The following is a 24,712-nucleotide window of genomic DNA, read 5'->3' on the forward strand; positions in this document are numbered from 1 at the left end:
GAAGTAGAATCCCAAAGTTTCAATTGCTTAGTGAAAAATCACTTTGTGGAAAAGTCACACATTGTTAATCCCAATAATTTTAGTGACAAAAAAATCAATCCGGAAAGTTTTGTTGAGCATTAAATATCTGGTCTATTAAACTTCTATAATAGGTTTTAGAAATGCACTCGAAACAAAAAGAGTTGCTCGCTAACTGAACAAAAACAGGCACTTTTTTATTTTTTTTCTCTTTTTTTTTTCTTTTTTTTTTTTTTTTTTTTTTTTTGCCAGTCCTGCGGCTTAAGCTCAGGGTCTGGGCAGCTCAGTGTCTAGGCACTGTCCCTTAGTTTCTTTGCTCAAGGCCAGTGGAGCCACAGCACCACTTCCAGCTTTTTCTGTTTATATGGTACTGAGGAATCGACCTAGGGCTTCACGCATACTAGGGAAGCACTCTACCACTAAGCCATATTCCCAGACTGCAATTGATTTTAAGGAAGCTGCAGTAACTAAGCCAGAGAATTGTTAGGAGGAGATGAACAGATGACTCTTCAAGGCTGAATTACATATCAGGTGAAGGGTGGGCTGTTGGGGGAGCACCTGGTGTTGAATAAATTAACATCATTTGCAATGAAGCAACACCACTGAAGAACTGAGGATTTCTTGGTTCATAAGTCACGCAACCAGCTTCTTAAGATGTTATCAATGCTCAGAAATCAAGCTTAAAATCAGAACAGTTTCTCTTGGAATGTCATTTGATTGCATATTATGACCTCAAATTATACCAAGGGAAGGGGAAAATAGCTTTAAACTATAACAAAGATATCAGTAGAAAAGGCTGCCATTCAGAAATGCAATAAAAATGGTATTCAGTAATCAGACAACTGTGAACTATGTAATAGGACCGCTATCTAGTTATTGTAATATACTGGTAAGGAAATTCTCTAAATCTTTTGGGTTTGGTTATCAGTAATACTTCAGAGCTTGTATGGCCCAAAAACAATGCAGCAAGTGCCTTACCTGTTGGCCATGGACATCTTGTAGGATTTGGCACCAGCAGCCAATCCTGTTATTAGATTTCCCGTACTGATACCAAACAATGGCTCCTTCCGATCACTCTCCAAAATCTAAATGAAGAAAGGTTGTTATTAACCCTGCAACACAAGTTTGACCAAACACTATTACTGAAAGGAAAAAAATCAACTTTCCTTGTTTCCTTCCTTAACAAGATGAACTGAATGTTAACATGTAAAAAGAAGGCACAGCTGACAAGTGTGTAGCATTAGCAATCTCTAAGACATACTTGTCTCTTAGATAAAACTAAATTTAATCAAATGTGTGGGGTCTCAGTGAGGAGTTTGGGTTGTCAATTTGTCATTCTAAAGAATGATACGGTGGGAGTTTGGCTCCTGCCTTCTTAACTAGAGGACCCAATGTCAGAGTTCCTGCAGTGAGCAAAAGCTCTGTCCTGAGAAAGCTGCCCTCCCTGTTTCTTTGGGGGTTTTCCCGACAAATGTTATGTTGACATTCCCTTGGAGGTCTCCAATAAGAAAGACAAAAACAAACAACAACCCTGCCAGGCTCACACCTGTAATTCTAGCTGAGAGCTAGAGGATCACGGTTCAAAACCAGCCCAGGCAGGAAAGTCTGTGAGACGATCTCCAATTATCCACCAGAAAACCAGAAGTGGAGCTGTGGTGCAAAGTGGTAGAGTGCTAGCCTTGAGCTGAAGAGTTCAGGGACAGTGCCCAGGCCCAGAGTTCAAACCCCATGACAGACAAAAAAAGAACCTGAGAAAATGATATTCTTTTCAAATACATACTACCTCCTCAGGCTGACCATACCTTTTTGACATTCTGAATCAGTGGTTGTGCAAGAGCTGGGTTCCCAGGGCCTCCAGCAATCAGAAGTCCATCATACTCCATCTGGGTGAAATCATGATTCCAAGGAACCAAATGCACTTCAGCTCCACGCTGGACAAGAAACACAGAAATGATTCATTTAAGGACATTTTCCTTTGCCAAACTGTAATTTGCTTGCAACTTCTTTCCACCAACAACGCCCCAAAGAGAAGATGGATATCGTACCTAATTTAAATGTGTATCACTGAGCAGAAAGTTCTTTTTGTCTTATGTGATACGAATAGGATTGATGGTCAATAGAAAGTAGAAGGGGAAAGGCATTGGAAAGATTGGTAACACATCTCAACATCAAGAGTAATTTTGGATCCCAAATTCTCTATGACTTAACTTTTTGGAAGATAGTGCATACCTTCTTTGTTGGAGAGGGGGAGTTTTTTTTGCTTTCGTTATTTTTCAGATAAGGTCTATAATTTTTTTGCCCAGGCTGGCTTGCAACATTATCTCCTACCTGTGCATGTAGCTGGAATAACAGGCATGTACACCATCCTGCTATTTGGTTAAGAAGGTGGGGTTCTCACTAACTTTTTGACTAGATTGGTCTTGAACTTGCACTGTACTGCTTGAAGTAGTTAAGATTGCAGACAGAAGCCATTAGGTCACCTTGTCTGATCAAATCTTAATTAACTTCCGTTCCCAGATTTTTCTTGTCTATGATACTTATATTCTGAGGAAAATGAATTAGAACATTTTACTGTAAGAAGCATAGAGAAGGATACCTTTGATAGCTTTCTTCAGACAAGGTTTTGAATTTTATTTGGATAAATGTTTCCAAGAAATACAATGATAATAGCAAGGAAGTAGTGCCGTGAGACACGGCTATAAAGTATACATCATCAGGCAGTCATTGAGTGGGAATAGAGCTTAAGCTTCTTGGGAAAATCTGAAAGCCAGTGTTTACTTAGAGATAGCCCATCGATGAGGAAAGGAACTGTCTCTCAGGTTATGGGCTGTGGGCTGCAACAGGGAAAATTCAGTGCATTTTCTGATTGGCAGAAGGTTTCAACCAAACATAGAGATTCCTTAGGCAGAGATTTAAGACGCTTACAATGACAAAATGGGCCACAGGAATTAAGGTGGAATATGGATTTGAGAGTGGAATATGGAGAGTCCATGCACGGCCTCTGCCCCTGGGGGGGAGGGGGGGACCTATCCAAGTTTTGTTAATAGGACTGACCAAATTGAAATCATGATGTGTATATTGCTTACATTTTCTAATAATAAGGATGTGAACTGAAAAAGTGTCTTATACCTTTGTTAATTTCATGTTATGAGGGGGAAAAAGAAAGGGAAGGAGGGAGAAAGAGAGGGAAGGAAAGAAGGAAAAGGGAGAGATACAAGTAGGAAGAGTGAAAGGGAAAAAGAGTAGGAAAAGGGGAGCTGTGGGTCAAAGTGGTAGAATACCAAGCTTTGGCAGAAAGGTTCAGGGACAGCACCTAGGCCCTGAGTTCAAGCCCCATGACCAACAAAAAGGGGGAAAAAATGGGAAAGAAAGATGAAGGAAAAGGAAGCAAGAGAGGAAGAAAGGGAAGTTGAGGATGAGGTAGACTAATCTTAGAGACCCTGGAGAGAGAAAGACAAAGAGAAACTGACAATGGTGAGATATAAAAAGAAATTCCAATAATATTGGGGGGAATTCTCCTTCAGGATTTAAGGCTTAGCTTTAATTGGTTGTCTGCATTACATAAAGCACTATTAAAGTCTTATTGGACCTGGGCATACTCCCAGAAAATATGTGGTACTTAATAAACATAGGCCAACAGAGGAGGTACAAATCTGACTCTTAACCTTTTAATCAACTCCAAACATCAACAAAAGTGAATGTATAGTGTCTCACAACATCAGTCAATAACTGACAAAAGACAGTAATCCCTTTCTTCCATGTTTTCGTGGCTCTGCAGGGGGTTGTTGTTTGGAAGGGGTTTTTTTGTTTGTTTGTTTTTGTTGGTTGTGGGGCTTGAACTCTGGGCCTGGGCACTGTCCCTGATCTCTTCAGCTCAAGGCCAGTGTTCTACCACTTAAGCCACAGTGCCAATTCTGGCTTTCTGGTTTCCTGCCCTGGCTCACTTTGAACCATGATCCACAGATCTCAGCCTCCTGTGTAGCTAGGATTACCGAGGTATGAGCCACAGGCACCTGGCCGTTTTGTTTTGTTTTTTTAAAACATAGTTGTGTAGCTCTTTCCTTTGAACAGGGATATATGTGTTGTTTTATAGGTCAAAGACAACAAAAAGAGTAGATCCCTGACATTCGGAGAGAATACACATGCTTTCTATGAAACAGAGGCAGCTAGCTGAACACTGATGATCAAGAACTGCATCGCCTCATCCATGAGATGGGTGAATGACTTACCTTCACCAGTAGACGGATGACATTGTTTTTTATCCCACAGTCCACAGCTACCACTTTCGTGGGGTTTCCTTTGCCAAACACTTTGACATCCTGGCATTTTAAAGAATGGAAAAACAAGTGGGAATTTTCAGCTCTAAGCAACAGACCAATATCATAAATGCATCTGACGATGTTATACACTTAGATGAAGAATGGATTGATAGTTAACTACTAAGGGTTGACTGGAAGTTACTTTGTGAGAAAAGCAAATGCCATAGGCTGTATCATTTTTATGAGAAATAAAGTGTACTTTGCTATTTTATATAAACTATGGGTTACAGCAATAACAAAGATCTTTTAGACATCCATAGTAAACAAACATCTTCCTCACGTTTTGCCTCATTAGCAATACAGTTTTCAAATATCATGGCTACTTCAGCACAAGATAAATGTGCTAACTAGATACATCATGCTTTAAATACCATTTGATCCTCAGCTTGAAATAAAGATGAACCAGGTTAGTGCTATACCACTGTATCTTAGGCCTATGCCTTGAGGCTGAATGGATGGAATTGGTATGACAAGTCACAGGAATTGCTAAGCTTGTGTAGACCACTGGTCCCTTTATATTAACATACAAATGTGTGCATTTAAGTGGTAGATTTCACTTAAAAAAAAGATCCCAGAGCACATCATGATGATTATCTATGACTTAAGCACTGCTTGGAGGCAGATTGATTTTCACAGACATTTACCCCAAGAAGCAGTTTTCTAAAGTCATAAAAGGAGAAAGAATCGAAATCGAGAGAAAGAAGGCCTAGAGGGCTGAGTGGCCACACTGGCTTTGCAATCAAGAGTAGGTTCCCACATTCAGAATTTAGGATGACTTCATAGTGTGCGGAAGGTCTGGAGATAAAAGCTGTTATCTGAATATTTGAAAAAGCATTTTACTTTCACTGAAATGTCTTCATCTCCACAAAGCATACGGAGCATCCAATCATAATCTTTAGACTGTACTTAGGGGAAAATATGGACAGAATTTGATTTTCGTTTCCTCATGCAGACCACTATGCACTAAAAAAACTGTCTCAGTGATCTGGGGGAAACAATTACTGAGCTGATCAATGAATGTTACAAGTAATCTTTCTCATTAGATAATTTGAAAAACTATAGATTTATCCTTAATCTCGGGCTTCTGCTATAAAATGAATATAACAATCTAGTTTTAGCTACATCAAATTGACAACGCATTATCAACATTTCCAAGGCATATAATCAAGGCTGACAAAATATATATACTCTCCTAATACAAATTTACATTTTATTACAGCTACCTACTCCGAAATTATACTTACACTCACATTAAGAAACCATCATCTCCCTCTTAATGCAACATAGATAAAAGTATAGATATGTTGATTTCTATGGTTTCTACACAAACACATTATAGCCATCTCTGATGGGCACAAGGGATGTTTTTTTCAGGATACCTTTGGGTACCAAAATCCAGAGATGATTGAGTCTCTCATCTAAAATGGTGTACAATTCACATCATGACATCATCTCTAGATTACATCTAATATAAAATGTGATTCAAGTGTCAGGTAGGTGGTTATTATGTCATTGAAATTCTTAAAAAATACTTTAACTCCACAGCTGGCTGCTTCCACAGAATATGGAGACTGTAAATCCAAGGTACATTCTTTCTACAAACCATGAGAGAAGTTATACACGACCTCACAGCCAAACTAAATACATAGATGCCTTCAGACACTGTAGGAAAGAGATATGTCATGTCATGTTTTTCAATCTTGTTTGACCATGGAATCTTTTTAAGATATATTTCCCCCAGAAGAGTGTTCCTCATATTTGGAAAGTGCCACAATCTAGTTACTTGCTCCTTTATCTATTTATTCTTTGCTCCAAAACAGAATGAATTACACTCAATACCCAGTATCATTTGTCAGCTAATGCTACCATATCATAAGAAACCCTCCAAATTTAACCTTAGTCCTACACCATTCATCTTTGACCAATTTAGTGGACTAACATGTACAAACTCTCATTAAACCATATCAAATTTATGTCTATATATGTATATATACAAATGTGTACATATCTACATGTGTAGAAGTACATATATGTCTATATATACACATACGTATCTTCAAATACACTGCTTGCTTCAAATCTCTGTGTCTCTCAGTACGGAGCATTCATTCTTCCTAACACTTGGTTCTCTTCATTCACCATCTACCTAACTATACCTACCAGCATGTATGTTTTCAAATAATTTTAACAGCAGTTCAGTGCTTTTTCTGATGTGCCTGTCCCATTTCCATGCTGGTCCATGAGGGGCTGTGTTATGCTGTACACACTCTGAGAATGGTACTGATCACAGCATTGTGCACATGGTCATCTACTTGCTCATTTGTCTCCCACTCTTATGTTCCCTCTAGTCAGAGACACACCTTTCTAAAAGGCCTTCTATCCCTTCTTGTAAATTTACATGAAGCATATTTCATGGTGAAGTGACACAGTCATCATTATGAATACTTTTTGAAATTACTTTTTGAAAATAATAAATCCTTAGGGTGAAGGATATTTACAAAATGCACCCAGACTCAGATGATTGTTTCTCATTTCTACAAAGTTCTCCTTGTTTTTCTGGCAGGCTAGCAAATCTGGTCCATGATCAATTCAGAGATCTTTTTATATGATGTAAGGAACAAGAGAAGGGAAGAAGGAAGCTAAAAAAAAATAGCCTCTAAATCAAGGCAGGAAAGTTCCTATATCGGCCTATAAGAAAACGTCATTGGCCTTAACTGAACTGCCCTCTGCCTAATTGAAAAGTTTTATGTTGTACAAAAATAAAATAGCCTTTCTAAAACAAATGTAAACTTAAAAACAGGAAGGAAAATGTCTCACCTTGGTGGATACCTCAGCAATCAAATTCTGCTTATTTGGATCCACAAAATCCACAGGCTGACCTTCAAATTCAATCTTCCCAAGCATGGTGCCCTACCAAATTAACAACATAAGACAGTTGAAGAGCCAGCAATGATAAAGGTGCTGACAAGAAACTCTCACAGGGACTTCCAACAGCTGTTCCCAGATTGAGATGTCTTTGTAGCTACTCAAAACCATCATCAAAAAAGGACTTTATTTTCACAAACTAGAAAATGAAGTGACTTGAACATGTATTTCAGGAAAAAAATTCTAGAAAACACAATGTGTTCGTTTAGGTCTAAAGTCATCACCAGAGGCATTGCAATTCAGATCTCCAGATCCTAAACTAGAACAAGGTGGAATATTCAGTGATCATTAGTACATAGGACCTAAAGATAGTGCTCAGGAAAGACAACATAAAACAATCAACTGGGAAGAAAGTCTATGATCTGAAAGTTACAAAAATGTCTCAATAATCGAGAACTTATTGCATATTTTCAAAGCAAAATTAATTCACACACCAAGATCCCCTAAGGGCATAAGCTATTGCTCAAAGCAAGATGTTGCCTTCAAGTCTGAGAAACTAATCAAATGCCAACTTCCACCTCTGTATTAAGATTGTTAAATTTTATAGGGCTGTCCTTTCTTTTTGACTCCAAATCAGAGTCCCTAAACTATATTTATGAATTTCTAATATTGAAACTCGGTTTCCTCCTTTATCTGAAAGCATGCCAAATGAAATACAATCTTGCTTCCAGCCTAAACTTAATGGAAACCACAACTACATTATACATTCTCATGAGGACTCAGCATCACTCATAAAAAAACATATTAAGGGATACTGCTCTGTGATCCCTGCTAATAAAATTTACCTATTTAATTTGCTTTGTTTTGCCAATACTGAGGCTTGAACTCAAGGTCCCCCACTCTCAGGTAGCTTTTCATTCAAGGCTAGCACTCTATCACTTGAGTCACACCTCTACATCTGACCTTTGGCTGGAGATAAGGGTCTCAGAGACTTTAGCCATTAACTGAGATGGCTTATTTTCTATACTCATGAAATACAATAATTAATTTCATAGAGGACTTTTCTAAGAGAATGGAATATTTATTTAATAGTACCAGTATGGTACACTTATGGTCTTTAGCCTAGAAGGATTCAATTTTGCAAAGTTATTATTCCCTTAGTTACTTCCTCCCAATTATTTAAGTATAAGCCCTTCCACAGAATAGACTATAAAATGTCTTGACATTGCTGGTATCGTCAGCACATAGTAGGCATTCAATAAACTCCTGCCAAGTGAAACATCCAGCTGCTGGTATGTTTAATCCCATGAAACACCCACTCTTCAAAAATCACCTCGAAAATAGTAAAGCAAAGTGACAGAGGCCCCAGAAAGAGAAGTTAGTCAGACTTCTTGTTTACATATTAAAACAGCCCCCAGGTACTGGGAAAAAACTATGGGGGGGGGGACATAAGTTTAGCTAAAAAATGACAATCATACCTTATCTCGAATAATTTTACTCAGCATTCTTGTGTCTACTCCATAAATTGCAGGAACCTGTAAGAAAAAAAACTCATGACAGTGAAATTGGAAGAAATTAGAACCGGCATATTGTTTTCAAGTTGAAAACCATAGCTTCATCTATCTTCTTGAGTGGTAAATAATTTCCCACTCCTTCTTCTTTCTGACCCCGGGTGAAGGTGCTGTCAAAGCACAGTAAATTGCAGCTCTGCTTGAGCAGAAGACTCTTCTCCTACCCAAGCCCTTCCTCAGAATAAAAACTGAAAACATTCTTAACATTAATCTTCTGTTACAGTTTCATAGATGTTAAATAGGTACTATTGCATATAAACTCGTTTTGAAACAATGAATCATGTATATAGTATATTAACATATCTATACAGCATATGAAATATATTTCATATATTTTCTGGGCACTATATATATATATATATATATACACATATATACAGAAATTTGTGTTTTAAAATAGCAGAAGCAGTAATAAGCAGTAATGTACAAATTTATGTTTAGAGTTTACTATTCCTAACACGTAGTAGGCCCTCAACCCATTTGTTAGTAAACATGACTATCTATCAAAGATCTTTAACATTTCCTCATTCTATTAGTAAATGAAGGAACATCTTCATTGGTTTGCATTTATTTGACTAGCTTGAAATCAGATGTCTTAACTAAGTCCTTTGTTTCTATATGGAGAAGACATAAAACTAGGTGACCTGAATAACACAAAGGAAATACTTTAAGAGAGGAGAGATAAAGAGACATTCAGACAGACAGATTTGAATGACTATTTCAGAAATTAGCTGTCTAGGAGATGGACATAAATTCAGGTAATAATTGAGAATAAAATAGTGACTGTGTGTGAGAAGAAGAGATTCTTCTACTTTCAAATTTTAGAAAAACTGAGACTGAGAGAGCCAAGATAAGAATTTTTTATTTTTCCAAAAATAAGTATTATTTATCCCAAAAGTTAAGCAGTTATTGGAGGGGCAGAGATTTCTTAGAATAATATCCGCTTATATTCCATGAGAAATTAATACTCAAAGTATGGAAAATTAAGATAAAAGCTTATAACCTTTTTTATACATTACTTCAAATGATACTATACCTAATTATATGTCATAATGTTTAAGTTAAAAAAGTACTTCATTGGGCTGGGAAGGTGGCTCAGGGGTAGAGCGCTTGCCTTGCATGCATGAGGCCCTGGGTTCGATTCCTCATCACCACATAAACAAAAAGAAAAAAGCCGGAAGTGGTGCTGTGGCTCAAGTGGTAGAGCGCTAGCCTTGAGCTGAAGAGCTGAGGGACAGCGCCCAGGCCCAGAGTTCAGGCCCCACGACCGGACCAAAAAAAAAAAACAAAAAACAAAAAAAAAAAAGTACTTCATTGAAATCTAGTTATAAGACTTAAGGGACAAAAAAATATTGTATAGAATGGTTTCATGGACAATGCAGCCCGGTAACTATAGAGCAAGAACTAGAACCCACAAATGAGCTATATAACTTAATCCTAGCTTAAATCCTAGACTTAGATTCTAACATTTCTCCCTACCCCTCTTAAATGAGAAATTTTACCAAGCATGTTTGCGTGCCATCTAGTGGTTAAACTGAAAATATGCTATCTTCTAGTTTACTCTGTAGGTTAAGGTATCATTCCTTATAATAGATAACAGGTCCATGACTGCACAAACTTCCTTATCTGTTTAGTTCTTTTAGCAACATACAGATCTTCCAACTTTCTACATACACACCATATACCCATAGGTGATGGTCGATGCCCTATCAGCTTTATTACCTTCTCCTCCTGCAGCCACTGCCCTAGACTCTTGGTAGCCAGCCAATGATTGTAGTCATTGCTATAATTCAGCACCAGCAGACCAGAAACCTAGAAAGACAGGCAGACATCACCCAAAAATATCCACAAAAGTATCCACAAAAATATTATCCAATTCCTGAGATTCATCTTTGAAGGTCACTTTTCATCTTTTTTGAAAAGCATATTCTATCCACTAATATGAGACTTTAAATTTTGAAGAAATGAGCACAAAAGGTCATCATCCCTTGTTATTTTGATACATATCCTTGTTTTTTAAATCATCACTTGGGGAAGCTATCCTACCCAACTTTCCAAATCTTGAGACTAAGTTATTCTCCATTTTTGACCCACTGACTGTTTCTTCTATTGAACTGATCAATGATCTACTTTATAATTAGTTATTTAATACATACAAAGAATGAAATGAGTTTTTTAATCTGCATGTAAATGAGATTGAAGGATCTGGAGAAAATTGTGAGAAAGAGCTGACTAAATGATAAATACAAGTCATTCCAACATACAGTAATGAAAAAGTGGTCAATTTGGAATGTAAATTTTTGAATTATTTATGTGATCCATATTCCCAAGATGCTCTCCAAATTTCATTGCCTAAGCAACAATAATATGCTTACTTTTAGACTGGCATATGAAATATTCTTATTGATACCTTAAAGAGGGTAAGATTCAAAACAACTAAGTTGATTATCAAATTTCTTTTAAAAGATGAATCTTCATGAATACTTATTGCACAGTTATTTGGACTGTAAACATCTTTACAAATTAATATACATGTCATTCAAGACATTAAAATCTAAAGTTTGTTAAGAAATTAAAATTAAATTAATGTCCAGTTAAATATTGCTCTTATTCTGGGCACTGGTGGCTCACCCTATAATCCTAGCTACTCGGGAAGCTGAGATCTGAGGATCGCGGTTCAAAACCTCTGGAAAACCAGAAGTGGAGCTGTACCTCAAACTGGTAGACTGCTAGCCTTGAGCAAAAGAGCTCGGGGACAGGCCGATTTGAAGCCCCAGGGCCAGAAATATATGTATATATGTGTGTATGTGTATATATATAGATAGATATACAATTCACACTTATTCAGAGAAAAAAGGATGAATACAGGAATATAATTTGTACTACAATAGTAAGGGAGAAACTTTGCCCATTCTAGAATTCTAGAGTGTGTATATTGTGTGTGTGTGTGTGTGTGTGTGTGTGTGTGTGTGTGTGTGTGTGTGTGTGTGTGTGCTCATTGGTACTTGGCAGTGATCTCAGGGCATGAGTTTTGTCCCTTAGTTTTTTGGCTCAAGGCTGGTGCTCGGTCACCTGTGTCATAGCTCCACTGTTAGCTTTTTGGTGGTTAATAAAGATAAGTCTCACAGACTTTTATACGCTGGCTGGTTTTAAACTATGATCTTCAGATCTCAGCCTGAGAAGTTAGGATTACAGGCGAGAGTCACCTGGTCCCATCCCAGATTCAGAAAAACACTAAAACAGTAAGTCAACTGCATAGTCATTGCCAGTAGTACCTTAATTCCATCAGATTCCATGTACTTGCTGAGTCCCAGTTCATCCAGCGCTGTGGTGTCTGGGGCCCCACCATTCCCAATGATAGGGTTGGCCATCGTGAGAATCTGACCCTTGTAGGCGGGGTCTGTAAGCGCTTCTGGGTACCTGTATGCACATGCCAGAAAGTGAACAAATACAATCTATACATGGACACAGAATCACTGAATTCTAAAAAAAAAGGATGAAGAAGAATATCAGATTAACACCCTACAAGCCTATCTCTTTAGCAACCTGACAGGAAGCATTTCTGACCTCGAAATTATAAGACTTCAAATGATTCTTTTAAAACACTGCTGATGAATAAGGGAGAAATGCAGGAGAACTATGTTTAAAATTGGAAAGCACAGGGAAATATGTATTCTAGACTGATAGATGGAGAAGATAGAACAAATGGGAGATGATACATAGATCGTTACATAAAATAGAGAGCTTATATAAAGAACAGGTGTATTCATACAAATTATTGTATATATAAATATAGAGAATATATATGTATATAGATATAAATGAATAAGAAGTATTACTCCTACAAATACCAGGAGAAGGCTACATTTATTCCACGCACTGGAATACATTGCAACTGAATTTTTTTTTTTTGTTCCTCTTACATTCTGTCTTCCTTCAGACTGAGTTAAACCAAATCTTTCTTGTAGATTACCACTGAAAGTGAATTTAGGTGCTGAGAGGGATAGAATCGACAACCTTGAAACCAATAAAATTCAGCTCAGGCAGTAGTCAACATAAATTTCTCAACCCCATCCAGACTAACTCCTACTGACCTAACTTTGTCAACCGAACAGTTAGTCTTCAGCTCCACAGTCCTCAGGGTGACTCAAGTGCTATGAAATTTATCCACAGCCTCCATCAGCTAATTTCTCAGATGCCTCTCACCTGTCAGGAACTGATCGTTTTGTTTTGTTTTTTCTTTTAGCCAAGCCTTACACATATTAACGCATTTCTGGAAGATGAAAACCAAACTAACTCCCCCCCCTTTAATAATTATCAACTACTTTACTGAGTGACCTAGGCATTGAATAAAAGCTACAATTCTCAATGGAACATAGCACCTGTGGACTAATCTTATTAAATGACTGCCTTTTCTACATCAAAAAAATCTTTAATTAATTTGGGTTTTTACTTCCCTTTCTTCTTTCTCACCACAAAAGGTCTGGCTGTTCCCTTTCCACATAAGCTTACAGTGCTCTCCACTAAGTGAATAAATACAGCTTGTCTCGGAGAACTGCAGTGTTGGAAGCAAATTAATCCATCAGGTCCTGTTTGACTTTTGTGATGTGACAAGATTTATTACCCGTAATCTATCACTGAGAAGAAAACGCCAGTGCCTTCCATCATTCCGATCTATATTAAACAGTTGTTTGTTGGCAGGTATATTAACACAGCTAGTAATTAGTGCTGTCGAAAAGCTTAAATAATTGCCTGGTGAAGCAAAACTTTGCAAACAGGTTTCATACATTGTAATTTAGTGCTCTCACCAGTGGAACTATTTTTAAAAACACTTAATATTCTTCATTTCATGCAGAGAGGCAAGAATTTTGAAAAGAATGCACATTAATAATATAATGACAGCTTGGTCAATCAATACTTTCTCTATCAGTTAACCCAATGCCCCTGTGTCTCTTCCAGGATAGCTTGAATTTCCCTAATGCATTCATCGAATATTTTACAGGTTAGTTGATTGAATATGTAAGAGAAACCTCTTGAAACAATGTGGTCCTCTATTTTTTTTTTTACTCAGAATGTTTTAAATCTCCAGCTATAAATTTCTATCTAATCTGGTCCCCTTGGTTTTTGAGTAGAAAAATCGGACCTTATCAAGATTAAACAATGTTGTCAATATAACATAATCAGTTATTAGTACTGAGATACAATGTTATCCTTCTGGTTCCAGATGAACATTCATAGGTAAGACTGGCTACTTGATTTCTATATTCTTACCTTTGCTACCATTCACCTCTTAGTTGATTACTTTGCTTAGTAGATCTTAAATACAAATTCACAATTGGTAATTATTAAGAATATTACATCTATATGCTTACCATCTCAATAATTATAGGACAATGAGTGTATCTCTTATCTCTGTCTTATTAAAGTCCTATAAATTACATAAAGAAGGACTGTCTTCTCTCTCCATAGTACTTTATGTTCAATGTACAAAGTTGGGTCTGACATTTCTAATGGACTGTCACTACAGTGTGTTACCCTTCTTCCTCTGCTCTAATTTTCTCCTAAATCCACTCCAAACATCCTTTTGCAGGTAGAATCAGTGCGTCTAGAACTATTTTTAGTCTTTTTTTTTTTCCATTTCAGGGAGGCAGCCAAAGCACAAATGCTAGCTTTCATCCACTGTAGCAGAAGTCCATGTCTGTACCTTTGTGGAGGAGGGTTGTTAGGAAGCTATGCACAAGCCAAATTCAGGGCAGTATATAATCTCATGGTGCAGTGATTTCAATTTACCACTGTGAGTGAGAGCACACAGTTATTCCTCTCTGGAGAGAGGATGGATCAAACCTTAGAACAGAAGCATTACTCACCCTCCCAGGCCTGTATTAAAGACCACTTCACCAGCAACTGAGGATGGATGGCCAAAGGAGTAACCTTTCATTTTAGTTCCATCTTCCAGAACGATGTGTGCCGTCTGTGCCTAAAGAAACAATTGCATGACTGCTAGCATAATACAAAACATAGATACACACAAAATCCAGAGATAAAATACACACACACACACACACACACACACACACACAGACACACACACACACACACACATGCACACACATATTTATCTCACAGCATATTTAATGAAACTATGCCATTGAGCTTTGGAATTGCTCTTCTGTTCCTTGTCACTTTTCTTCACATATCTGGCTGTTGTCACCAGCAGGTGTTTTTTTGTTTCATTTTATTTGAAAGAGGAACTGAAGCATGTCGATACATTGCCTATTCCAAGTCTACTGGTGGAGTTGTTGACAAGCCAGAAATGCTTCAATTTAGTTAAAATGCTACAGTCCATCTTCTCCTCCTTAATATTCCTCAGCTTTGCTCAAGTATCGCTCTAAGGGAAGTTTATGAGTTTGCAAAAAGCATTGTGAATTGTACCATACAGCCCATTCTCATTCGGAGGTTTAGGGCTAGAAGGAATCTTCACGATTACCTATCAAAGCTCTGTGTTCCACGGAGCGCTTGTTTGTGATGCACTTACCCCCAGGCCTGCCCTCTGTATGCCAGCTTTACGGTCATGAAGAAGCTAGAGCTTTATCACTCTATTAATACTGACACAAAAGCAAGCACTGTGAAATGCTCTGAGAGCATACCGTATTTTGTTTTTTATCGGAGTTAATTATAGCCCTGTCTGGTTCCATGTTTAGGCTATGGGCATTCTGAATTTGATTACTTTGCTGTATTACTCTTTGAACCAGCTTCTATAAAATTCTTGGCTAAGAAAAGGGACAATTAGAGAAACATCTAAACAGCAGGCCCCATCTACTTCTCATAAATACCCTAAATTCTATTGCTGAAACAGTCTAACTCTGACTCTAAATTTCAGGGGATGGAAAAATGTGGTAAACCACATCTGGTGAAACCAGGACTAGACTCTAAGAAACTCTATAGAATGAACTCATTGGAAAATGTTTTTTCAGCAGTGATACTCATGAGACACTATATTGGAAATGAAATATACAACTTGGGGTGGGGCAAGTCAGGAGGGGGAAAACTGGGAAAAAATGAGGGAGGGGGTGACACTGTTGAAAAAGAAATATATACAAGCCAGGTGCCTCTAATCCTAGCTACTCAGAAAGTTGAGATCTGAGGATCAGGGTTCAAAGCCAGTCTGGGCAGCCACTCTGTGACTCTTATCTCCAATAAACTACTCCTCCAAAAAACTGGAAGTGGCATTATGGCTCAGGTGGTAGAGCACTCCCCTTGAGCAAAAGAAGCCCAAGGACAGTGCAAAGGCCCAGAGTTCAAGCCCTAGTATGACCAAAAAAAAGGAAGAAAAGTACTCATTACCTGACTTACATAACTGTAAACCTGTACATCATTTTTAGAGTAAAATGTTAAGGAAAATAAAAGGAAAACATCTCTATAATAATTGAGAAAGTTTAACAATAAAGTGTTATTGGATTATATTACATATAAACATTTTAAGATTAGTGAGAATAATGTTTATATTTTTTACTTAGCTATGCTTCAAATAATTAGAAACTGTGGGGAAGAAACAAATATAGTTGAAACCAATTAGGATACAAATTGGACTTGTAGGTAGAAATAATTATTTGGTATTCTTTCTGCAAGGGTCAGTAAAGTCAGAAACAGAAACGTACTCCATTTTCCATCCTGTATAATTGTAGAACTGTAGCCATAGTGTCTCACACCTTTGAGACTTGCCACTTCAACTCTACTTCCAAACTTCCAATACACTCACACACACACACACACACACACACACACACACACACACACACACACACACACACACACACACACACACACACACACACACACACATCAACTTGGTTAGGCAACAGGAAATGATTTCTGGACCCTTGCTTTTATATCCATCTAACATACACTTAGTTTATCTATTTTTAAATGCAAAACCCCCATTATATTAGCATAAAAATCTTGAGATAATATGCCTCTTTTAGATTCAAAGATTCTTTTAGTCTCTTGCCATTAAAACTAGATTATTCTTCAGTGTAAAATAGCATTTTGACTGTCTTTCAACCAATAAACTGTGGTCCTAAACATGGCGGAATATGTGAATGTGTACATACATTATTATATTTATACACAAAGTTATTTGTTTCCTAAGAAATCAATAGAATATTGTTAACAATTCTTCTCAATAGGTTTCTAATCAGAAGTATAACATATGGACTTCAAGTTTATATTTCTGAGAAAGATTAAATAATGTTCTCCCTCTGTGTGTGTATGTGTATGTGGGGCGAGGGGGGGGATTGTATGTCTGCATGTGTGTGTATTAACCCAAAGAATTTTGTCTTTACTTGGCATATCCAATTATCTTTGAGGTAGTTTTCTTTATAGCCTTGAAATCATCGTTCAAGATCATAAGCTTGATGTTATCTTTAAAGGGATTGCCTTTACAGTCACTAAATTTAAAAAGATTTTGGGATTACCCAGCACAGAGGAAACAACAATAATTAATTTAATCTGAGAGATGAAAAGACTTCTCTGGCAGAGATAGGCTTCACATACGAGTGTAAATTCTGCTGAAAATCAACTTGCATGTTGTTCCCAATAACTGAGTATCTACCATATTCTTTTGGTTTTCCAATGACTTGCTATTAAATACAAATGCTAACTATGTTAAGAGATAAGAATATAGTTTGATCCATCTCCAAAAATGACAACAAACTCTCCTGTGGAGATGGGTCTCAATAGGAGTATGTATTGGGAATATTGCCTGTTAATTCTGACATGTTTCACTAGATAGAACCTTTTGGTCCAAGAAATGAAAATTCACTGTCAAAGAACATTTTCTACTAGAAAAAAATTATTTTCTCTTCTGGAAGAAGTCATGTGTAACCGACATGTCTTCACAAAATGGAAGAAAGGAAGGAAATAAGCTTGTAAATAGTTTGTCGACAGAACTTCAAATGACTGCTACTTACCTAGCACAACTTGGATGTGAAGTGCAAATTTCAATTATTTTCTATGTACTGGTATTTTGCCTGTCCTACAGTCTGAACCAGACTTGCCTACAATATCACCTTTGCTTATATTTTCTTTTCTTTCCTTTGATCTACTGGACTAGTGTTATTTAAATAGATTGGAGAGGTAAAAATGAACATAAGCAAACCCAACCCTTGGTAACCTGTTCCCATAGCTCCATCTGGTATTTTTCTTCTCTCCATAGAAATAGTTTCCTACTTGCTTCCCTTTGCCTAACGATATATTTGAGGAGACATTTACTGCAGCCTGAAATAGTCCCTGAGATTGTGTTCAATATGTCTTTTGCTCCTTTAATTATATTTTTTGTTCTTTTTGGCAGATTTTATAGGTCTTCCAATTCTCTTTCTCACTACATGTTATATTGTTACAAGGCTTCTGTTTATTGTCTAGAGTACCCTTTATATTCCTTTTAACTACACTGGCCTCCAATGAGTTGAAAATGATGAGTGCCAATTGACATATCTATGAATTGATAGAGGAATTCTGAGCAAAGTGCTATTACTTGAAATCCCTTCTTATCCCTAACAGTTCCCCAAATGCTATTTCTTTTCAATGAGTCCAAAAGAAACCAAACTGTTATCATCATATTTTAGTAGTCTCAGTGCTAGTCGACAGAAGTACATAACCTAAGAATTAGAATAGTATATTGTTATTATTTAAGTTATATAGCCGGAACACTTTGAAATCTGAATGTGCATGGAAATCTTCTAGAAGGGAGATGTGTACATTGGTAGAATATCAGAAAAGGTAATCAAAGGATTCTATAAATATGAGTTCGAAAAAATAAAGGGCTTGGTCCTTTTTGTGTCTACTAACATGTAGATAATCAAGTCTCACTGAGCCTCTACCATATGCTAAGTACCTTTCTAGGCCCAAGTCCATCTATTTATTAAAGGAACTAGCTATGTAGCCTGGCACTAATGGCTCATGCCTGTAATCCTAGGTACTCAGGAAGCTGAGATCTGAGGATTGTGGTTCAAAACCAGCCTGGGTAGTAAAGTCTATGAGACCCTTATCTCCAATTAACTATCAGAAAACTGGAAGTGGACTTGTGTCTCAAGTGGTAGAGCACTCACCTTGACCTGAAGAGCTCAGGGACAGTGCCCAAGCCCAGAGTTCAAGCCATGACCAACAATAACAACAACAACAACAACAGGGGCTGGGAAGGTGGCTCAGTGGTAGAGCACTTGCCTTGCATGTTCGAAGCCCTGGGTTCGATTTCTCAGCACCACATAAGCAAAAAGAAAAAAGCTGGAAGTGGCGCTGTGGCTCAAGTGGTAGAGCGCTAGCCTTGAGCTGAAGAGCTGAGGGACAGTGCCCAGGCCCAGAGTTCAGGCCCCACGACCGGACCAAAAAAAACAACAACAACAACAACAAAAACTAAACAAAAAACAAAAAACAAAATAAAGAACTAGCTATGTAGTAGAGGAGTCAAAAAAAATAAAGGAAACCTGATGAAAAATGTCATGAACAACCACTAAAGCACCTAGAAATATAAAAGTAAATAAAATGTTGGGCTGGGAAGGTGGCTCAGTGGTAGAGCGCTTGCCTTGCATGTATGAGGCCCTGGGTTTGATTCCTCAGCACCACATAAGCAAAAAGAAAAGAGCCAGAAGTGGTGCTGTGGCTCAAGTGGTAGAAGGCTAGCCTTGAGCTGAAGAGCTGAGGGACAGCGCCCAGCCCCAGAGTTCAGGCCCCATGACCGGACCCCAATAAATAAATAAATAAATAAATAAATAAAATGTCATCCTTTCTCTTGGCAAAGTTTTCTTCAGTAAAAGAATTTGCCTTTCTTTCATCCATGCTTGATATTACTGAAAATTAAAATGTCCAGTGAAGACACTCTTGTCACAATTTTTAACTTGAAGTCCAAGGAATGCCTTCAAACTGTTGACTTGTGTCATACTCTTGGCAAAGTCTGGCTTGATCCCCTATTTAAAATTACAGTATGCGTCTCAGTGCCTTGTCTCCTTGCTCTGTCCTTTCTTTCACTCTTTATGTCTTCTTTTGTTTTAATAAGGAAAGTGGGAGTGGGGGTTGTACTGAGGAATCAAACCCACAACTTAATGCATGTGAGGCTAGCACTCTACCAATAAGCCATTCCCAGCCCTTAAGGAGAGTTTTTAGCCACTTTCTCAAAAATAATTGATTTTCAAGGTGGAGTCTTTTTATGTTGTCCAAGTTGGTCTTGAATTCCTGGACTCAAGTAATCCTCTTGCCTCAGGCCTCCAGATAACTTTGATATTTTCCTTTTCCTTTTTTTCATAGCATGAATGTGTTGTATATAAGGGTTTCATTATATTTACAACATAGGCATAATGTAATTGGCTCAAAATAGCTCTATCTGTATTTGTTTCTTAATCTAACCCATGTAGAAGCGATGTTGGAAAAACAAGCACATTGTGAAACACCTCTACCCTTACCTTCTCCTGAGATATATTCTTAGATATAGGAATAGGTAGTAGGAATATACAAGATACTGTTTCTAAAAGTATTGATGAGTTTTCTCAATTAACTGTCGCAAGAAACCAAGAAGTAGATAACATTAAGGATCTCCATTTTAATACTACCTACTCAGGAGGCTGAGATCTGGAAGAACACAGATTGAAGCTAGCCCTGGCAGAAATGTCCGTAAGACTTCATTTCAATAACATGCAAAAAGCCAGGCTATAGGTATGGCTCAAGTGGTAGAGCACCAACTGTGAGCAAGCAAAGCTGAGGTCATGAATTGAAATCCTGGTACACACAGAGAGTAAAAACAAAAACAAAGATTTTTATACTTGAGGGGCTGGGAAGGTGGCTCAGTGGTAGAGCGCTTGCCTTGCATGCTCGAGGCCCTGGGTTCGATTCCTCAGCACCACATAAGCAAAAAGAAAAAAGCCGGAAGTGGCGCTGTGGCTCAAGTGGTAGAGCACTAGCCTTGAGCTGAAGAGCTGAGGGACAGCGCCCAGGCCCAGAGTTCAGGCCCCACAATCGGACCCAAAAGAAAAAAGAAAAAAAAAGATTTTTACACTTGAATGAACCCAGCCAGAGGGGAGCAATAATCATGCCACTAGAATGGAAGTAGTAACCATTTTTAAACCCAGCCAGTCTCACTTTTTCCTCATTTTCTTTTCCTTTCTAAGCTCTTATCTACTTCTGCTTTCTAATTTCTTAAAGTGGGGATAAAAAGCAATTCAAACCTGAATTCCTATTTATAAGAACTTTAATTCACATTTCTATAGGGAGCGAGGGAAGGAGAAGAGGAGAGGGAAGGAAAGAGGGAAAAAGAAAGGAAGGGTAGGAGGGAGAAGAGGCCACATGTAGCCATTTACTGTGCTGCATCATGAAGCACAAATTTAACATGCAAATGCTTAAAGTGAAATTCACATATGCACATGCACATACACCCTTACATGTACGCATGCATGTGCGCACACACACACACACACACACACACACACACACACAGAATGAGGTCTTTCCAAGATTTCCTGATTCACTGTGAACCAATGTGCAAATTGCATCTACAATTAATAACATTATTTCCATTGCTTCAGACATATATGTTATCTCTCACCCAAGTAATTATGTTTGCAAAACAAACAAACAAAAATATGTTAATGATTGTATCCAATAAAGATACCAAGGAAAATGCATTAAAACCAGTTTACTATTATCATTTGATTTCTTTTAGCCTAGAAATGATAGAGATGTTGAATGTAGGAGCCAATTGGTGATAAAACAAGTTCTCAGAAACTATATTCCCTGAAGTTCCTTATGAATTTAAGGGTTAAAGTTTGAAATTAAAAGTATCCATGACCTAGTAAGACTAAACATTATCTTTTCTACATTTTTAGGAGTACCCATAAGATTATAATTTTCCACACAAAATATCTAGATGATCTGAGACTTAATTTTCCTATGCATATGTAATGACTTCATTTTTAATCTCTCAATTTCATAGTTTACCCTCCTCTAAATAAAACACAAAAAATATCGGTATAATTCCCATTCTTATATTGCTTTTGAAACGATCATTCTAAAACTTAAATTTTCTATTATTTGTAAGATCTGGGAACTCTTGCACCAATTGCAGGAGGCTTTGGTGTGTGAAACATATTTTGGGGCTGAGGGGTATGAGTCAGTAGTAGAGTGCTAGCCAAGCATGAATGAAGCCCTGGGCTTGATTTCTCTCTTCTACATGTACAGAAAAGGCCAGAAGTGGTACTGTGGCTGAAGTGGTAGACTGCTAGCCTTGAGCAAAAAAGAAGCTCAGAGACAGTGCCCAGGCCCTGAGTTCAAGCTCCAGGACTGGGGAAAAAAAATGTACTTTTGTGGGTTTTTTTTTTTCTGTAAATGTTCTATTTTTATTATACTTTAGTAGTTGTACAAAGGAGGTGCCATTTAACAAAGCAGTTATGGATATAATAATGCATCTTGATCTGAGTCACCACTTTCGACATTCATTCTCACCCTCCCCCTTCTACCTACCCCTTCCCTTTTCTTAATTTTGTGGGATATACCATGAATTCTTGACTGCATTTTCCCTTCCTTCCCTGCTTCATTGGCCAACCCCTCTCCCTTTGGCCCCGCCCACCCTTGCATGTACCCATTTCCTGGTGCTGATTCTGTTGCTGAGTCTTTGAAAAACCTATACTATTTAAGCTCTCCATGAGTCTATTATACTTCGGTTCATTCATTTGTAACCATTTGCATACCACCTAACTTATAGATTTATAGTTATATTCTACCTACCACAAGTGAGGGAAAACATGCAGCCTTTGTTTCTCTAGGGGTTTGCCCTAAGCAAAAATGCCAACAAGTTCTCAGTGATTATTTGTTGGTTTGTCCATTGTGATCATGGGCATTACTATTTTACCATCTAAGAAAATGTCTTTAATGTCACTTAATAAATATCACTTTCTGAAAGAATTCTTCTATTTCTCAAGTATTTCATCTCTTTAGCAGTTTTGCGAGTTTTTTTTTTTCATCAAAATTAAAACTTATTTTAAAATCACACTGGAGTCTATTTTCATTTTCTAGTAAGATGACTGATTCACTTTATGAGGCCACATTAAAAACTGACCAGAATTTTATACTTTAATATTCTCAGTTTGAGATCACATTTAAAAGGTTAGATGATTCAAAGAACTTTCCAGGAAAAAGAATAATGCAACAACTATTAGTGGGAATCACACAGCTAAATTCCCCTTCAAAAAGCTTTGAAAATGTGCCCCTGTGTTAAACTGACTTTGAGGACTTAGTATTAGGAAAACTAGACAAAATTTTTAAAGCCCAATTTATAATTACCCTATTAAAGGTTTTGAAACAGTCTCAGGTTTATTATTGATGCTCGGCTTTTCCTCTGCATTTTCAGCTCTTTTTTTTTTTTGATCATCTATACATTGCTCATGTACGATTTCATATTCCAGAAGATTCCTAGAAAGATTTGAAAATAGTGATCTTGTGCTTGAACTAGATGTGGTTGATATTATTCTGGATCCTTCATATTGATGACGCTTGAAAGAAGTCAAAGTAAGACTTTTCTACAAGTCTAAAATGACATTAAACTCCTTCATACATGGAGCTTACAGGACTATATGAAAAGGAAAAAAATTGAAAACTGAAAAACAGCATGATGTGTTACAAACACATGACAGTATCTCAGTTTGAGATGAAGAAATATGTCAACTACAGACAGCCTTGTCTTAAAATCTTCTAGTAATATACCTGGCCACACAAAGTAAGAATCCTACTGGCTCTTTGATTCAAACAACCTCTTGTCAAAGTGCAGCCAAACAAAGGAAATGAGACGTCAAATTTATATGACATTGAGGTAAAATTCCACATGTAAATAGACTCTTGCGTACATGCAAAAAAAAAATCTAGTAGGAAAAATAATGTAGAACACTTTGATGCCAGGTTAAACAGCTACGACTTCTGAGGGAAAAGCCCCCACAAAAGTTCAAATTTCAAAGATGATCTAATAAATGAGGCCTAATTAAAATCTTAAGCAGATTCTCTAGTGTTTGTCCATTCAGTGAGCAAAAGTAGACATGAGTTAAATATATGATTTATACAATCTGTGAAATGGGAAGAATAGCAGACTTTCTTCCTCTAGATAACCAGAATTCCACCAATAAAGCATCCCATGCATAAAGCCTTAAGCTAACTCAGCAATACAGCCCATAAAAGATCAGAATATAAAACTTTATATAGGTAATAATCCCCTCAAACTAGTCATGGAAATGAAAATGATTTACTCTGACTATATTGCTGTTCAGTCATATATCAATGTAAATTATGTGCATATCAGAAAAAAAGTAGAAGCACATATGTTTATTTCCAATTTCACCAAAGCCTAAAGCTATATAACGTATTTGATTTCTGGCTTACCTGATGTTGTTTTAGCTATTAGTTTGCCTTAGTACTCTGATGAAATAAACCTGAACTAAGCTTTGGAAAGTAGGTAGCCTGAAGCAGGAATTTGTATCTGACTATTATTATGTAGGTAGTATGGTAAAAACTTAAAGTTATAAAGTATTCTTTAATAAATGAAGCCATAATTTTTATACTTGAAGTTATAATACTAAATTATGGGTATAGGGAACTAACATATTTTTCTGTCCTTAAAGTATTTAATAAGAGATCTCTGTAATAATAAATGTTTAACTTCTCAGGATTTCCAAATGTGACAATTTCTAAATGTAATCAACTAAGCCTTAACATATCAAAGTTGTCTGCATCTGGATTAGCTAATGGGAGAGGTATAATTTGCTTGAATTTTCTTCGTTCTATATTTCTATGTATTGGCAAAACTATAGCGCTGACCCATACAAGATTTTGTCTTAATTATATTATGTAGTACTCATAAAAATTCAATTGCATATGTATTTGAAATATGGGGTCTTTTAACAGTAATTAGCA

At 37.1% G+C, this 24,712-nt stretch overlaps 1 protein-coding gene across 1 annotated transcript in view; it reads right to left on the bottom strand.

Annotated features, from left to right (window-relative positions):
- Positions 1-24,712, bottom strand: part of Cps1 (carbamoyl-phosphate synthase 1) — a 111,804-nt gene that overhangs the window by 80,524 nt on the left and 6,568 nt on the right. Inside the window, exons 2-9 of the mRNA XM_070017828.1 lie at positions 14,641-14,750; positions 12,049-12,193; positions 10,496-10,585; positions 8,681-8,737; positions 7,155-7,247; positions 4,248-4,337; positions 1,821-1,949; positions 997-1,103 (exon numbers count right to left, since the gene is read on the bottom strand). Coding sequence (XP_069873929.1) covers positions 997-1,103; positions 1,821-1,949; positions 4,248-4,337; positions 7,155-7,247; positions 8,681-8,737; positions 10,496-10,585; positions 12,049-12,193; positions 14,641-14,750 — 821 coding nt within the window. The remainder of the gene's footprint in view (positions 1-996; positions 1,104-1,820; positions 1,950-4,247; positions 4,338-7,154; positions 7,248-8,680; positions 8,738-10,495; positions 10,586-12,048; positions 12,194-14,640; positions 14,751-24,712) is intronic.

This window comes from Dipodomys merriami, unplaced genomic scaffold (genome assembly GCF_024711535.1).
Source record: "Dipodomys merriami isolate MVZ:Mamm:240054 unplaced genomic scaffold, mDipMer1.0.p SCAF_1, whole genome shotgun sequence".
NCBI lineage: Eukaryota > Metazoa > Chordata > Mammalia > Rodentia > Heteromyidae > Dipodomys > Dipodomys merriami.